This window comes from Macrobrachium nipponense, chromosome 40, assembly GCF_015104395.2.
Source record: "Macrobrachium nipponense isolate FS-2020 chromosome 40, ASM1510439v2, whole genome shotgun sequence".
NCBI classification, from domain to species: Eukaryota; Metazoa; Arthropoda; class Malacostraca; order Decapoda; family Palaemonidae; genus Macrobrachium; species Macrobrachium nipponense.
In genome coordinates, this window is record NC_061101.1 from 30118135 (window position 1) to 30136381 (window position 18247).

The window sequence follows — 18247 nt, forward strand, 5'->3', positions numbered from 1 at the left end:
TTACTGTATGCGAATTACACCGTTAATATTCGAAATAAGATATTATTATAATCGTTGAATGTAAGCTGAATGTAACTATCTAAAGCCCGGGACGCAGTGTTACCATACCAAAACACCACAGGCGGATGGACAGATGAAAAAAAACAGAGTATAGTAGGCCTAATACTGTTACCTAATCTTCCAACCAAGTAGGGTAAGGTTCGTGTATTTTTTTTAGCCTAACATCTCCTTTAGAAATGACAACCCAACGAAATGGCAATAGGCTAAGCTAACCTAGTATGCACTAACCTACGCAAAAAGGTAATACTACAATAGTATACCTACCTACTACTAGGTAGTAGGCATAAAACAATAGGGCAGATTTGTAAATTAGGGTAAAAGTGAAGACTACTAAAGTAGATTCACATCGGCTGTGCATCTGACGTCTAGGCAGTCCCTTACGACGCTCCTGATTGGCTGTTGATAAGCCAACCACGGGGCTGGAAACTCTGTCTCTCGAGAGAGTTCACATAAGCAGGATGTATGTTCCACCTCTCCTGAGCAATACTTTTGAAAAAGGTATTTCTACAGAAGCAATCCGCGGTGGCCTAGACTATGGCAATTGACGTTTTCCTATGTTATTTTACCCACTGAACAAGAATTTAAAGTAATATTTATTCAGATGACTGTAATTAACTCCCAAGGGCCAGTACCAAACACGGCGACTCAACCGCCAACCGAAATCGGCGGAAGAACACCAAAACCAATATGGCGGCGATACCAAAACAACAACAAACAAAGTAGGGAGTGACTACATATCAGCGACGATCGATTTGTGTGTGCTGTCAGTAAGGCCGTAGCGGAACGGCGCTTTGCGCCTTATCCGCATATTTAAAGATTCTTGGCAAGCATGGCATGTACGGCAAGAGGTAATGTTGCGCTGCGCGCACTAGCCACAGGGGTTACAGTAAGGCTACTTACCGTGGCGGATGACACCTAAAGGCGTTCCTGTTGTAGTCATCCGACAAATTAGTAGCTCCACAACACTCAGTTATTTTACTTTAGAATGAAATTATGTCTTTGAGTATATTCAATCACAACTTCTTTACCACCACTAGACAAATAATGATAAAATTAACCGTAACCCACATTGCACTGCAAACAATCGGTAGGAAATCGAAGGTCTGTCAAAATTAATGCCAGAAGGGCCAGCCACTGCCTCTGTCATAGGTACAGGAAGACAAAATGCCGTTTTTTGCTTCATTATTCGAGTATTCAGTCAAACAAGGATACCAGTGGACACTGGACAGGTAACTTTATTACTCCGCTGAAATGCTAGTGAAACTTAGTTTTCGACTAAAGTCGTTTGTAATTGGTTATGAAACCCATGACGTCATAACGATATCACACCTCTCAGCCAATAATGAGTAACTGGAACTGCTTTTGTTTGCGTAAGAAAGTAAGTTAGAGGGCTCATTAAAAGTAAACATTACCGTTGAGGAAACACCTCTCACGACTTAGGAAAAATTCAAGGTAAAAACTTATCAAGCTCATTTAATTCCACCACGTTCAATCTCTCATATAATGACTATACTTTTTATATTGCTTTTCACATGCTCTTTCCATGTAGGTGATTATTTATTTTAATATCCAGTGCGGAGTGCTTCTGAAATACTACCTTTAGTACTGGCCCCTGGGGGTTAATTACAGTCGTCCGAATAAATATTACTTAAAATTCTTGTTCAGGAGGTAAAACTGCATAGAAAAACCGCAACTGCCATACTCTGGGCCGCCGCGGATAGGTACACTAGATCTACCTTGAAAAATGTATCCATCAGGAGAAGTGGAACATACATCCTGCCTATATGAACTCTCTATCAACAGCCAATCAGGAGCGTTGTAAGGGACTGGCCTAGACATCAGATACACGGTTGATGTGAATTTATTACAGCCTAGTCTTCTACGCCCCTGTAGGGTAAATGACCGGGCCGCAACATTAGATCGTTGAAAATTTACCTTTTCACTCTGATGTTTAATTGGTGAAACAACAAAAAATTAGCCTTTAAGGAAACCTTTAAAAAAATTGAAGTTTCATTAACAAAATGAGCTATAGGAAACTGCAATACAAGTTATGATGAGCATACAAAGTCTTTGTAAAGTAAGTGTTCAAGGCAGTTTTGAATCCAATATGGCTGCCTGCCAAATAACAATGCATCCTTCATTTCAGTTGGACCCTTTCTTCCCAGTTCTCATTTAATGGTATACAGAGCACTGATTGCATATATATGTAATGTATAGTGATATTACTCAAGATTTTAGTTTTAATCTGCACATAACAATATTTTATTGCCTATACTAGTGAAAGTATGAGACGTGGAATTCCCGGGGGTCATGTGGTTGAACTGAAATGCGTTCATACCTTGTAATCCGTGGTTTTCTCCTTACTGACATAACTGAAACTCCACAGTGCTTATTTGATTGTAATTATACACATTTTGTTCGTAATCCACTCAAAAGGCCATTTAAAATACATGAGAATGGTTATTTACAGTACTCCATCAAAGTAGTGAAACTGTGTTGGGGACAACTTAACAGCCTTACTGTACAGCTGGCTGCCATAAACATCCAAGAGCGGACGACGCAAAATGTGAAGTAATCAAGATATGCGAGCATTTTGATTATAACAGTTACATAAATAACTGGTAAACTTCTCAGACATGTAATGTGTACATAATGAGTACTATGTCATTTATCTAAAATTGGTACGATAGTCAAGATGTCATGATGTCATAATACAGGACTGACATGAAGCTCCTAAATCCAAAATTATTATATACTTAAAATGCCATTATATTTTATAAAACTTACACTATGTATTTAATATATATTAGTACTAAACTGTATGTAATATATTATATATATACTAAATAAAAAGAAAATTACGAAAATGCAAACAAATACATCGTACTGTTCACAGCAAAAGCGTTGAACTTTGTCTCGGGAATCTGGTTACTTTTCAACACAACAAATGTTTTCAAATGAATTATCATAAGTTCGTTTTACATGTACGGAATTCTTAACCTTATTCTGGTGTATAACAATTGTTTGGATATTATCGTCCCAAAAATTCGCTAGGTTTCCCCTGCACACGTCCTGATGGCTGCCAGTGTTTGCCATTATTGTAAAAGGAACTGTACTAGTGGCTATGGGTACAAATTTTTTGTGGATTTAGCGCAGGAAATGGGCAGTTTTTTTACACAAGTAATTCCGCAATCATTGAGATGGTATCTCTCGTGTATTTTTAAGGAGTTTTGAAAATTTCAAGAACGTCATAGCCGGCAAGTTAGCACTGCTCACGGCTAGACCTTCATTAACCTCTGTTTAAACGGAAATATGCCATTATTTCATAATTTAGGAGAAAACGCTTATTTCGTTAGGAGCGCAGAGGTTTCAGTGCATTGTTTAGAAGAGACCACAACTGTGACTGATGCTGGTGGTGGCGCATTCAAGGGCTTTTTCTGGAAGTGGTCACGGCCTGGTGGAGTAACGAATTGTGTTGCAGCCCGATCATTTACCCTAGGTTCTATAACTTAAAAGTTTGTGTAAAATACTAAGTGCCATGCTGAGTACTAGCCCCTTGGGGATGAGTGTAAAAACACACAAAAAGAAGGATGGTAAATACCTATCATAATATTATCAGAAACATAAATAAAAGGCTGTAAATATTCTGACTGTTGAGAATAGTACTATGATACCTAAAGCAGTATCTTGTCATAGGCTATACCTACAAGAATCACATAGTTTTTCCAACTGCTTATTATATATTTTGTGGCGTTTTGATTTATTAGGTTAGGCTGCTGTTAAGGCAGACATCTTATTTTGTTTGTCCAGTCCCCTGAGCTTATATGTTGGTTTAAAAAGGCAGTTAAGTGGGGTCCCCAATAGAATCCAAGGTTCTGTGTTCTGAATCCTTCAGTTGAGAACACATAGGTCAGAGTTTTCCAGTATACTATTAGAGGGTATATGAGACATGTTACAGAGTAAAATTTGTTGGAAGAAATTGGTCTGTAGATTAGGTTTTGACCTTTCTAGGCATTTACTAAAGTTTAGCCAAAGCTAGTCTTTTCAGCCCCAGGCCGATACGTAGTGATCTACTTGTATTGTAATAGATTTCATTGAAGGAATTGGCAAAATTAGGTAGATAAGAAAGATGTTCTTGGAGCCACTTATGGATCATATAGGTAGTACTTATTAGACTGAACATCTGGGAATTAATCAGCCAATAGAGTGGTAATTATAGCTAGCTTGCACAGATAGACAAAACCTAATACTGTATTATTAAGCTTTAGAGTGCTCTTGTTTATTGGCAAGTCAAGCAACAGTAATACTAAGGTACTTAGATTTAGTTTCTTACTAAATGCACGATCACTTGCATGTTTCAAATACAAACCATTGTCATATATGTAGGAGTATTCCTTATATGGTATCTGTTCTTAAAACTTGGTAACAAGGAGGTTAATTTGAGGTAGGCAGTCAAATCAAGATGTCTTGCTGTGCTAGGACCAATTTCATTGAAACTTTTTTTTTTTTTTTTTTTTTTTTTTTGTTTTTTTTTTTTTTTTTTTTTTTTTTTTTTTTTATTGTATGGATGGTGTTGTTTTTTATTTTTATTTTTGTTTGTTTTATAACATGGACAGTGTTCAATGAAGTGAATGGCATCAGCCAGTGTTCGACATCTTGTGTCGTTGTTATTAGTGTAACCAATTTTGTTGTTTGGCTCACTGGGAAATGAGGACTGCCGTGGCTTTTCTTGTCATGTTTCTTGAAATTCACTTGGTCAATCCAACATGACCTCTTGTCTGCCCGTGCAAACAGCAGGATTAGCTTTTCCTCCTGCACTTCTCTGAAAGCCTCAAAGTAAACCTAGTTAGGCCAGCACAACCTAATGTCTCTGTGTTCTTAGCTCTTAGCCTTGGGGCTAGCTCTTTCCCCAGTGTTTTGAGGTAGCTTATACCAGGAATACCCCAGTATAAAAGGCTCAGGCTTATATACTATGTAGTACTGAGGAAAACTACAAATTATACCTAGAATTGTCTATTTTTCCAAGATGCTGTATATAAACCTGAAGTCTTTTTGTAACTGAAGGAAAAAGTAAGGCACTATAACCTTATATAAAAAAAACTTCAGGTTTGTATAGTAAGGGAAAAGGCAGTTTACTCTAAGAAACTGTAATGTAACGACACTTGTTTAGTTGAACCCTTAACACATAAATTTTGAGGTTAGGCATATGCTTGAGCCATAGAACTAACTCTTTTAGGCTTACCTCATGGGCTATGAAAAGAACATTGGCAATGAAAGTGACAATTAGCCCCTCTAACATCCTTCAGACTTATGAAGATGATGCTTCAAACATTTTTCTAATTTATGGAAGTAGTTAATCATAAGATAGGTATTGATATATTTGTGAGGTAAGGCTAGGTGTTTTTTTCTATGTTCATTGATCAGAAATGAACAATAAACTGTTTAATGTTTTGACCCTCTTAAGCAGCTATGTGCTATTTTCCCAGAATCTTTCTTTAATGTTCAGTCACACTCACAGCTAGAGTTAATTTGTGCTACAATAATATACATGATACATACTGAATTGGACCGGGATGAAGGATTTTTTGAGGACTTGGCAATTTGGGTGCCACAGAATTTCTGTGACTACTCTTCAGTGAATTCTGGGCAGGCTATTCATCTGCTTGTCAAAACTGGGCTTGTTACACTTTCAGTTTTTGAATGAAAGTTAAACTTTCTTTAGATTCATGTTCATGCTTGACAGTTAATACATGGATCCAAGTCCTCTGTTCAGCAGTGGCTAGAATTGGGCTCAATCATTGGGTTCATTGGGTTCAATCATGGTGAGAATTGTTGTACAGTTTATTACATTTTATTTCTCTAATGATTAATATAGCTACTAGCTCACTGCTTGTCAAAGCTAGTTATAAGTGTTACCAAAGATCAATAACCCCATTTTGTTCCTACACAATATACAAACCCTTGGTCCTTTACATTAGGAATTACTTTCAACAAAACTAGAAAACAGCTGTTGAACTCTTTCGGCTGACCTGCTACCTCTGCTTCTAAAGTAAGAAGAGGAGTCCTCCTTGATCCAACCTTCAGTGTCAGTGAAACAAGCAGTTCCCCAGGCAGTACAATCTGTGTCATCACTGCTAAAAAACTATCCAGCTTTCCTTTCAAGCAGAGACTTTCTTGTTGAGCAGCAACAGAAATAGCTGGATAATTCATTCAGTTTTGTGTAACATTCCAGGTATTGGCGCTGTCTTCGCTGGTTAGTGACATTGACTGGACTTTTTTCTATTCAGAGCCGCAAGAGTTACTTCTCTCCTATTCAGTTGTGGAAGATGTAGGTCCACATTCAGCCTAGCCTTTCACATGGAAGTAGTATGTATTGTTTCTCCTCAGTCAAGATTCAACTATTGATGAGAACCTTCTCTCTGTCTTGCCATCAAAGGGACCCCAGGTCTCTAGATAGCATTGGACTCTCGTTTAGGGTACAGTCACCCTTGCAAGAATCATTAGACAGAGATTTGTCTCTTAAGACCACATCTCGTCTCACTCCGGCATTGGCAAAGATGAGATGATTTGCATGGACCTTCTTTAATGTCACCCTTCAGAAGACGGATGCCAATGTCTTGACTCCGTCTCAGATGTTGTAGTGAACTCCAAATCATTCAGCATCTGTTGCCAGGTTCGAGTACATCATGATCTCCTATGCCTTGGAGTTTGTAATCGATGATCCAGATCAATCATTACTTTGTCCTGTTCGTGTATTGCTTTACTTTAGAAAAAGATTCGACATCCTTAAATGGATGTCGGTAACTTTCACTAGTACTGATTTGCCAAGGATGAAGTGTCTGACACATCTTTCTCCTGGTTTTGTGATATGATCTGGAGGAGGTTCTGTGTAGCTGGTGATGACGTCACCTGTACACTTCCACCGCTCACAGAATCAGTGGCTTAGTCTGTCCCTTGCATTCTGGAGGAATCTGTCGGCCTGCATACAGTAATATGGAATCATTGGACCACATTATGTATTCCTACCTTCAGGTATTGCCCACAAGTCCTTGGAACCTTTTTCCTTGGACATGTGGTAGCTGATCAACAAGTTGTGTTTTTTTGCCTGGCTCCTTTAATAGGACAGGTAGCATCTTGTTAAAGATGTGGTTTTGGAAGTGAGAAGCATAATGAGAGTGACTGGTTTCTCTTCCTTCTCCTTCCACTCCCCCTACATCTCTTCCTTGGGCAGGGAATTGGACTCGAACCTACACTTGCTGGAACTGGCGTCTGATGCGGTAAATCTACACATCAAGCACCCATTCTATTTTCTTTATAGAATAATAGAAGCAATCCCTCTCCTTCCTCTAGCAAGGGGAGGAAGGAGGAAATGGCATTAAGACAAACCTTTTTCGAAGTCTTTGCTGTACTGCCTCCAACTATTAAGATTCTTCTTAGCCTTTTTTCGTATGAATTATGATTCCACACTCATTCAAAAAGATCCAGAAGTCTGACATTTGATCTTGCAGTTCCTATTCTTGGATCAAGAAGTCAGAGGCAGGGTACTCTTCTGAGCTCTTTCGACCAGTAGTAGCCCAGGGTTGAAGAAATCCAGTCAGTTCAGAGAGACTCGCGCAGATTCCTCCCTCCAATCAGTGAATCTTCCTAATGTAAAGGACTGAGGGCTTGTATACGGTGTAGGAACAAGTGACAATTTTTAAAAGTAAATTATATTTTTCCTAACTATACAAACCTGAGGTCCTTTACACATTAGGCCCACCTCATGCCACTTCTCAATGATTCCCACCTACCGGATGGTAGTTACTGCCTAACCACCTTGTTCAAGAGTTTAAAGGTCGTTTTCCAGTTTCGCCAAAAGTAATTCTTAATGTAAAGGACCTCAGGTTTGTATAGTTAGGAAAAATACAGTTTACTTTTAAAAATTTATCATATTTATGGGAATATCATGATCTTGGGTACTTCCAGGAATTTTGCTCTTGGATTTTTTTATTCAGATAGTTTTCTGAAAGTAATAGTTTGGAAAGCTCTTGTTTGAGAGTGTCATTCTTTGGCATAGGTCCTTGTCCATCATTGCTCATTAAAGAAAAATCTCAAAAGTACCTATTCATTTAGTTTTATAATTATCATCTAAGAATGTGTCTTAATAGCTAAACTGATAATTCTTGTGCAGCTGATGACAGCTATCATTCCACCATTCCTAATAACTATTACCATTATTCATTCTTCTAAGGAAATACAATGAAAAGGAAATGGATTGAAACTAATAAAAATATATGGACTAGTTCAGTGGTGCTGATTAAGGAAAGTATTGGGAATTCACTTTACGAGGACGAGGACTGCTTTACTAGCTTTTGGTAGACCTGATGTAATTTTCTAAAGTGGCTGAAACTGATTACATCATCCTTCTTTTAGATGCTAAGGCTTGGTCAGAGCTTATGTTTGCTTGTTACAAGTTCCATAGTTTTTCTGAAGTGTTAAACTCTTATTCCTTTTAACACAAATTCCTTCAGTTTACACTTGCCAAATCTTGCAGTCAGAAGCTCCCAGACACATACCACAAAATACTGAATAACACTCCCTCATTGGTTAGGTACACATTCAGGATCCATGTCCTACCTGGTGAGTTAATTAATATCCCCATTTGTTGTGTTTCAAGAAATTATTTGGTTATTCACCTCATTTTCATTAACAATTCTCTTTTATTTGTGGCTTGCTCTATTCTTTTTCTCCTTTGGGTGATGGGTTTAGCAGCTAGCTGGTTTGTAGCAAGTGCTGGTTCTCTGCCTGTATGTAGGTGCTCTAGCTTGGTTTTGAACTGCTGTATGTGCACAATTGTATTAAAAGTTTCTAAGTCTTTTGATAAATGCCAAATTTATCCATTATTTTGGCTATTCAGCTTAGGTTTTTTGATTTGTTATTGATGATGATGTGATGTATATTTTAGTATTGTTAATGGAGGCCAAATTTAAAAATTGGATTTAGGATAATAATGTTACTAATAAGTACTGATGAAGGCTCAGAGGCATTGCAGTTATCCTTCAGGTAACGATTGCCAGAGTTTTATGGTAATCCCAGAGAGGAGCCCCCATTTAATGTGCAACATGTGTAAGAGCCAGTATTTTCTCCCAAAGTAATCTGTGACTTGTGTGAGAATTGGTTTTATCCACAAAGGTTTCATTAAACTCTGCTTTTAGTTCCCTAGCACATTTATAAGGTTTCATTTGATGGACTTTACACATATATCCTCAGATGCTTAGTCAACTGGTTCAGTTGTAGAAACAGGCCAGATTATAATTACAACTAATGAGGGCATAGCCCCAGATATCCCATATCTCATATCTACATAACGTCTTTCCTCTTTTCATGAGCTTAGCATTCTGGTTTGATAGTATCTATGATTTATGAAAGTGGTAAGTTTTATAACAGTTCTATTAGGTCCAGCAAAAAAATGAACAGTGGTGAAGTAATTAAATAAACCTATAAGTAACAAACTATGACCATAATGAAGATCCAGTCCCACATCATAACCCTTTGTTATTCTCAAGGACTTCTGTTTTCCTGATCTTATTCACTTGGTAGTTTACCTGCCTAAGCACCCTGGTTAGATTTATCTACATGACAAGAAGCTGGTGCTCCTTAGTAGCTACTTGGTGTATATATACTGATGGGGTTTGTGTGAAAATTTTCAAAAGTTTTTCTTTTATTATACAGCTGCTCTTCCTGTGGCAAATCTAGGTGGCACAGTAATAATGTGCTTGTCACATCTACTATTGTCTGTGTGTTTTGGGATTTATCTTGGCCTTGCTCAGTGCAAGACTTAGCAAATATAAATCTTGTTAAAAATGTCATGTTACTCCAGTAAAGTTTTAAGAACTCCTGGAGTAAAGTTTTAAGAACTCCAACAAAGTAGGTGTATCTCTTGAATCATTACTATCTTCAAAACTAATGCATATCTTTCATTAATTCTTAGATAAAAGTTCTTATATTTATTACCATGACAATGTTGAATGATTCCCCTGACCCCCAGTTCTTTGTATGTTCATTAATTTGTGCATTTTCAGGTACATTGGAGGTTTACTATCAGTAGATCATTATTTTAAGTACTGTATTTTCTCTCTCTCTCTCTCTCGATCTTCTTCTCAATCTCTCTCTTCTCTCTCCTTCTCATCCCCTCTGCTCTCTCTCTCTCTCTCTCTCTCTCAAGTAGATCAGATATTATCACTGAAACTTCAGTTTCATTTTGAGTAGCTAAAGGGTAGCCATATGTTTCATCAATTTGAACTCCTAACAATTTGTTTTCTCTTGGTATTTATTGTTCCCATTGGTCATGTATGTCCACCATCCATCAAGACTGTAGTGAATAATCATTCTGTTTTACCATTGGCAGTATTTTGGCAATTGTTACTTAAAATTTTAAGAGTGACATTTCATTCAAAATTGAATTGTAGATTTAAAAGATGTCAGGTGAGACATCTGCTGCTCCTCCAGAAGAAATCCAGATAGATGATGAAGTGGAAGAGATTGAAGATGACGAAGAAGAAGAAGAGGTAGAGGAGGAAGATGATGATGTGGAAGAGGAAGAAGAGGAAGAAGAAATTGAGGCTGTAACGCATGGGAGAAGTACTGGTCGAGGCTTAACCTTAAAAACCCTATTGAAAGAAGGGGTGCTCCAACCAGGAGAGGGTACGATGACCATCAACTATCTGGTAAGACTGATTCGTTTCAGGATCGCTCGCTGGTTGTGAATGGTTATCCTTTTGTGTCACCGAAGTAATTTGCTGATGCACAGCACTTTAGGCCTCTGTTTGAGTAGCAATCACAGCATGTCCCTCCCTATTTGCATGCTATACTCATTTTTTTGTATTATTTTAAGGAGCACATCTTTTATTTGTTAGAATAAAGCTACTCAAAGTGAAACCCATAACACATTTATTTTTTCAGGGTTATTTGCATGTTTTAATGCACATAGGTAGTCAACTGTAAGTCTTATCTGTTGTTTTTGTTTTGTTTCAGAGTTGGAATGAATGTCAGAGAATGCATACATGAGTTGATGAGTATGTAGGTATGTTGTAGATGTTAAAATATTTGTTTTAGTGTTTGAAGTAGTTTTATATTATAGGATTTTGTTCAGTTGTTTTGTTTTGTAGTTAGTTTGCTTCAGGCAATTTGTTTGTTCTGCCAAGAATACAAACCTGATTTATTGATATGCATTAGGAGAGGAATACAAACTTGTTATAGTATTTATATTAGAAGAACATTATGGAGACTTTTTTACAATGTACAGTAGCTAAGAATGTGTATTGTGAGTGTAAGTGGATCCCCACCCACATACTTGACTGAACCTCCACTTGTTCCTGTGAGAGTAAAACCATTGCCACTGGAAAGTCCAAGCAGGAAATAGTAGTTGTAGCTTGGTACAAAGATAGTTCTTTTGTTGTGAATAGGTGTAAAGCAGGACCTGTTAGAAACTAGCTTTTTTCCTGCTGGCATTTTGTTGAGACATCTTGCTGCCTTCTGCATCTGACTGCCATGGAAGCTTCTTTAATAAATATTTATCTGTTGATAATAGTTTGCTTGATTTGAATTACAGTTTTGATGATTTATTGTATATGTTGTCAAAAGAATACAAATTTTAATGAACGGTGAAGATGTTGTTGCTTGATGCCTTCTTGGGCTTTGGATCCTCACTGTTTTTGCTCTTTTTGCAAGGTCAGGTATGTGGTACTGATTCTCCTTGTGTGCAATGTGCTGGCTGGTCCTTTGCAGTGGAAGGAATTTAAACAAGAAGCTCTTGCCAGTATCCTCAGGAAAACACATTACCTTTGACACTAGTGAAACCTCTTTGGTCTTGTTTGCCTAACTGTCCTGTCTGTTCTTCTGCTCCTCCCTGCTTGTTGTCCTTTGGTTGGTCCATGTTGGGTATACATGTGGAGAAGGTGGCTATTACATGCTCCCTGATAATGGTTCAGGTGTGAATGCAGCTGCTGCCCCAGGAGGCACCCCTGTTTGTGCCTTTGGTCTATCACCTCCTGCTTCTGTCTGCTGGCTAATCCAGGAATGGCAGTGGAGAGCTGTGTATACTTGAACCACTAGGCCTTGTCCAGGGTGTCTATTACTGATGTTGCTGTTCCTGCTTGTGAAGTGAACCCTACTGGCCATCCTGTTGCTGTTGTCTTTCATGTAGGAGAATCCCCTGTGGCTCCTCCTGCAGTACAATATCATTTCAAAGCCATGTGGATGTTATTATTTAGTATCTGCCTCTCATGGCCTTTGGAAAAACAGGAAAAAAGTGTTTGCCTTCTGCCCTCTCTTAGCAAGGCTTTTGATGCAAGAATAGTGGTCTCAGTATAATCCTCTCATCTCATAACAAGTCTCCTAGTCATGAGACCTGTGCATGGAAGGTCTTGAGATTTGAGCAATATCTTTGTACCCTGATGTATATGTCTCTTTGATAAGTGAAGGAGACTGAGTTTTTGTCATTCTTTAGGTTTCCATGCTAGGACTATGGGAGGAGGAATTCTCCTGCTTCATTGGGGGTTCCTTTCACCACCCCTGTTGTCTTTGCTTCCTTCCCTACTCCCACTTTTTGGAGAGGTCTCTTGTAGAGAAACTTTTCTTTTCTTGGGATGGTTCAGTTCTCCCACCCTATCTCGGAACCTTTTCGCAAACAGGTGGGAGAATCATGCAGATAGCAGATCTTCGCTTCATGTGTGTGCCCATCTTTTGAAAAAGGGAGCATGGTCCTTACTTTATTCAAGGTAAAAAATCGGTGAGCTTCTCTACGGATAACACCTCCCGAGATCAGTAGTTTTGCATAAGTGACTTGGCGAGTAATTACATAAATGAAAGCTTCCTACCACTGCAGTCCAATAATTCAAATTTGCAGTGGTGCTACCATCGCTTGTGTAGGTCAACAGGCCCCGCCCACTTTCAGGATTGCCAGGTACAACTTGGCAGAAAGCTATCAATTCGTTTTCTGCTGCCTCCCGACTAACATCTGTGGTTTTGGGCAGTCCTCTTCATCATTTTTTGGATTGTTTTCCAATTATATTGAGATGAAGTATTCATTTTGGTGCTTTTGTTGGTTAATTATGTTAGCCAAGATTAACTTTATTGCTTTTTCATTGCAATATCTGATTCTAGTTCTTCAGGTATTTGGTATTGTACCAAAGGTTATGATTCTCATACTAAATGTGTAAATTGTAAGGGGCAAAAGTGTAACAGGGATCTTATTTGCTCAGATTGTTAAGGGTGGGATGACAAGCAATAGAAGGTTTTTTAAATCTCAGTCAGAAGAGTTGGATAGGGATAGAAAGAAGGTAGCCCTGAAAACCAAAAATAGGGCGAGCTTAGAGGCTACTCTGCCTGCAGTGGCAGAGGGTAGCACTGTTTCTTTTCCTTTATTCTGCTGTTTCTCCCATTTTTAGCCTCCTACTTCATCACCTCACACTCTGTTACCCAGTTCCCATGCTTCCAGTCTTGACACCATAGCCAGCCTTGAATCTATGTTTGACAGGAAGTTTGACTTTTAGATAGCTCTATTATGGAATTAGGGTTATCTTTCAGAGCATTTGTGGAGAAATCGACCAGTGTAAAGTGGTAGTGTTGTGCCTGAGGAGGTGGCTGTCCGTCCCACCAGTGCTCCTAGATGAAGGTCCCTGCCCTGCTCCACCACAGTGGGGGGAAGACATACTGGAGGTCCAAGGTAGGCTGGTGGGGTTTGCCCACAGGCAGTTGCCCCCTCCATCAAGCTTGTTGTATGCTCCCAGGCTGCAACAGAGTGCCACTGGAAAGGCATCTCGGTTAGTGGTCTGCACATCTTCGAACTCGGATGTGTCTACTCCCGACAAGAAGCACCAGCGGTGCTGTCTGGTTACCTCCCGACATGTGAAGAGGCCCTCTTCGGTTGTGGACAGCTCTCCCTTCCTCTCAAGAGGTTTAAGGAGATTAGTGCGAGTCGTCAACCTTCTTGCAGCTTTTATGTTGCTTTACCTGCTGCTTCTTCAGTGCTCTCTCGTCATTCATTGAAGTGGAGGTTGAGTAGGAATGAGGACAGGATGAAAACCTTGCATCAAGTTTTACCCAACTTTATGATCAACTGATGACCTAAGTGCAGTTTATAATTAAAATTGACTAACTACTGTTGGCAACTAGCATTCAAGAGTTCCAGATTCCAAAGACACCATAGATACATGAAGATTACAGATATTTATCACCAGCTGGATAACTGTCCAGTAAGGGAAGAAGGTTGAAGAGCTTTGTTATTATCTCTGAACTAAGAATCAGGAGAGCTAGTGAAACACAATATTTGCATAGTACACGCACGGTATGTGTGTTCAAAATATTTACTAGTTTTTATTCCATACATGCAAAATTTTCATTGTATTGAGTACCACTTCCATGCCTAATGGTCTTGGCTAATTTTGATGAGGTTGTGAATATATCTGGGATGGAATGAGCAAGGAAGCTCCTTTAGTGGTTTGATTTTCTTAGATTTTTTTTTTTTTTTAATCAAGTGAAAGACTTACTCTTTGGAAATTTGTGCTGCACAGTTGTCATGGTATAAGTAAATTAAGAACTACTATAGTGGCTTATGAAAGTTATTTTAAATTTTGTAACTTTACCAGTTTGAAAGTAGTTTTTGTAATGAAAAAAATTAACATATTTCCTGGTGTTGAAGATGGTAATATTTCTTAGAATAAATTTTGAAAATTACCTGTGTGTTAGAGACTGGAGATTACATTCTCCATTGACCTGTTCTAGTTGCTGGACAGTAATCAGAACTCCTGTTTATGACTTCTGTTGAAGTGAATAAATTCTTCTTAGGTAAAGGATTAAAAAAAATTATAATAAAGTATAATAAAAAGTATTGTAAAAAACAAAATATTCTTAGTGGCAAGGTTCTTTACTGTGTCAGCAGATGACCCTGACTTCAAAGGAACTTTTTAAGCTACAGAGGTAAAACTGGGTATGTCTGAAGGAAGAATATCATAAATAAAGTGGAATAAATGAACTGAAGAACTATGATAAGTACTAATATGTTGTACCAGCTGAAGTTATACTACTTCAGTTCATTGAGACAGATGGATGAGCACAGGGCACCAATCAAAACAAAGCCCTCAACTTATTATAGAACAGCCTTATTTTGATGTTGGCATTCGTTTTTTTCTTTGATTTTGTAAATCAAAACTGGGGTGGCCTCAAGGTCGGAGTGTCTTTGACATTGGGAAATATCGTATGTAAAGGGAGAAATTCAGAAAAATTCCAAGTTTCTGTATTAATCAAGCAAAATATTGTCATTAATTACGTAGCAGCAGCTTGCAATTAAATTTGATAGAAGTAGGAATGTTGTATGATTAGTACTACATTTTATGAATTAAAGCAGGTCAGTCAGTTGAATTGTTTGTCTCTATCAGAAACTTGATGGTATTATGAGATTACATTTTAATGTATGTATGTTTTGTCTGTGCAGTAGCAGATTAATTATTTTAGTTATTTTTTCTAAACTTGAAAAGGAACAAAATGAAAAATGCATGATTTTTTTTAACTTGAATTTTTGTTTATACATTGCACATATATTCTTTCCTATTCTATATTTAAAAAGCTTAATCACCAAACAAGCATAAATTCATTTGAGAGTTGAAAATATCATTTACAAAGCACCCTTTAAATAGGTCTGACTTGGTTTGACTCATTCCTGAATCCAAATTCCTTCATTAGCAATGGCACTACTAGCAGGTGACCCCTCTCCTGCTTGCTATGCTCTTACTTTTTGCATGGTCGTTAATGTGAATTTAGCTTGTTTACATTTATGGTACTTAATTAAAACTTTATTTCCTTTCTTTGGATGCACTTTTCTTGGGGGTGATGATATTGCATTTTATTTTCATTGATTAAATTTACAAATTTTGTGGTTTTACTTTTATAGTGAGTTTGCTTTTCTTCATTATACAAGATGCCACAGTATTTCATTGAGTTGAACTATGAATATATAGCTGCAACATTTATGTAGTACCTTGTGAAGTCAGATTTGATAGACTACTTTAGGATAATTGTCATCTTTTCTAATATAATTTATTCTCTATAAATGTTGATAGTATACTCGTAGTACTAGAAGAAGTAAAGAAGTCTGTGAAATCAGGTAGGCATGCAAAACAACTTGTGGAAAAAATGACTGGGCATAAACTTCTTAGGAGCATCTATAAACATTCATCATATGTTTATTATTTATATAAAAAAATTACATACTGTAAAGTAAGATTAAGGACATTGATGTAACCCAACCCCATCAGTTTTCATATGGCCAATATGCAGTCAGCAGCTGCCATTACACTCAAAAGGAAGAACACTTTTAAGTTCAAGTACCCTTTGAACTGCACCTCTGTTGATAATAGAGGTAGTCAAGTCATTCTTTGTGTGTGTATTAAGCAAGCAAGAACTTTATGCCATTCTTTCCAAAGGTGGTTAATATTCCACCCTTTATATTTTTATACTTTTTCTTGCTTCATCCTTATTTCTGTATGGTTTTCAATATTTATCCCATTTTAATGGTGCATGCATAATTCTACCAAATGTCTATTATTATTTAATACTCCTCCTCCACTGGCTGTAAATGCCTTGTTGCTGTCTTGCCAACCTTAGTAAATACCCAGTTTTCTTTGAATAATTGCTTTGTAACGGATGACTTCTTATATGTAGTAGGGATTTTTAAGTTCCATAATTAAATGAATTATCTTTTTTGTATTTTATATGAATAATATATACTACATCCTTTTGGCATGGGTTATAAAGCTAATTATGAAGTTATAGTAATGTATTTTTACTATTTCGTTAGGTTCATCATTGCGCTTATTTCTCTCATATTGTAAGATTTATTTTTATTATTATTATTATTTGGTGTTTCAGTTTGCTTTGTGCTTATTTTAAGTATTATTGCTCTTCTTATGAGAACGAATATGAGCAGTTTGCTAATGGTTTATGTTTTGCATGTGTATTATGCTTCAAATTTTATCCTTCTGAGGATCAGTAACATTAATATAAGTGTTAATGAACAACTGCCCTAATACTTTTTGTGCAATCTTCTATATGCTGCATCATAAGAGCATTAGTGTTTCCTTTATTCTACAACTTTTTGTATACTGAAGTTAACTGTTTGTAATACAATCATTAATATATTATTGATAGAGCTTATATGCTATGTTTACATGGTTGTTTGATACCAGTGCCTTTTTATATATTTAAAGTGCTATGGCATTGTATGTTATGGTAAAAATACATTGCTTGCTCTTTGTAAGACCTTGATTGAACTTTAGGAGGCCTTATTCTGTGATGTTTCCTTTTCAGATGGGCTGCAAACATTTCTTGGCTGGTGCTTATACTTGCACCATCACACACTTATATCCCTAGTGGCATGCTTATTTTATTTTCTATTTATGCTTGCAGCTTCACACATTTACATTCCTACCGACAATCACGGCTTTTGCCTCTTTGAGAACATTCTCATTTATGGAGCTCATTTTATCTATGCCACAACCTGGCTAGAAGCAGGGCTCTTGCTTCTTCAAATCCTGTCTTCTGTAACAGCAACCTGGATAGTGTCTTTGCAGAAGGACATCATTGTTCGTTTGTTGTTAAAAGGAAGTCTGTGGCATATTTTAAGTTGTTCTGTTTGACTTTTGATTAGGAAGATGAGACTCATTGGTGAACTGAAGAGATTTGACTCGTCTCAAGCGTTGAAAATTAATTCCAAAACCCTTTGTGGGACAAAGCTTGGTTATGTGGTGTTAATTAAATTATTCTATGTCAATTCAGTTATATACTGTATCTTAGCTCCACACTTTGATGGGGGCAAGAACCAGGGTCTTTGACCTTCTGGTCTTGGTTGTGATTCTGAAGGATTTAGAAATTGTATAAAGGTTTATTTGGTGATGAAAATGTTTGATTGATTGCTTCTGAGATATCTGACAGTTATCAGTGTTTCTGATGTTGATTTTTAAAAGGGTCTGAAGTGTCTGGCATATCCTTTGTATAAAAAGTTTCATATACAAAAATTGATTTTGACTATCTTTGACAAGAGATTTTAATTATTTTGAGCCTTTTTTTGAGATATGCTATGTGGTTTAAAATAGTTGTGTATCTGCTCTCAGAATGCTAGCAATCGTAAGCTTTATGTTATACTATACCATGT

At 37.3% G+C, this 18247-nt stretch overlaps 1 protein-coding gene across 3 annotated transcripts in view; it reads left to right on the forward strand.

Moving 5' to 3' along the window:
- LOC135212053 (MPN domain-containing protein CG4751-like) overlaps nt 1–18247 on the forward strand; it is a 73066-nt gene that overhangs the window by 18001 nt on the left and 36818 nt on the right. For all 3 annotated transcript variants that reach the window (XM_064245382.1, XM_064245380.1, XM_064245383.1), the window contains exon 2: nt 10509–10766. In XM_064245382.1, coding sequence (XP_064101452.1) covers nt 10518–10766 — 249 coding nt within the window. In that variant the 5' untranslated portion in view covers nt 10509–10517. The remainder of the gene's footprint in view (nt 1–10508; nt 10767–18247) is intronic.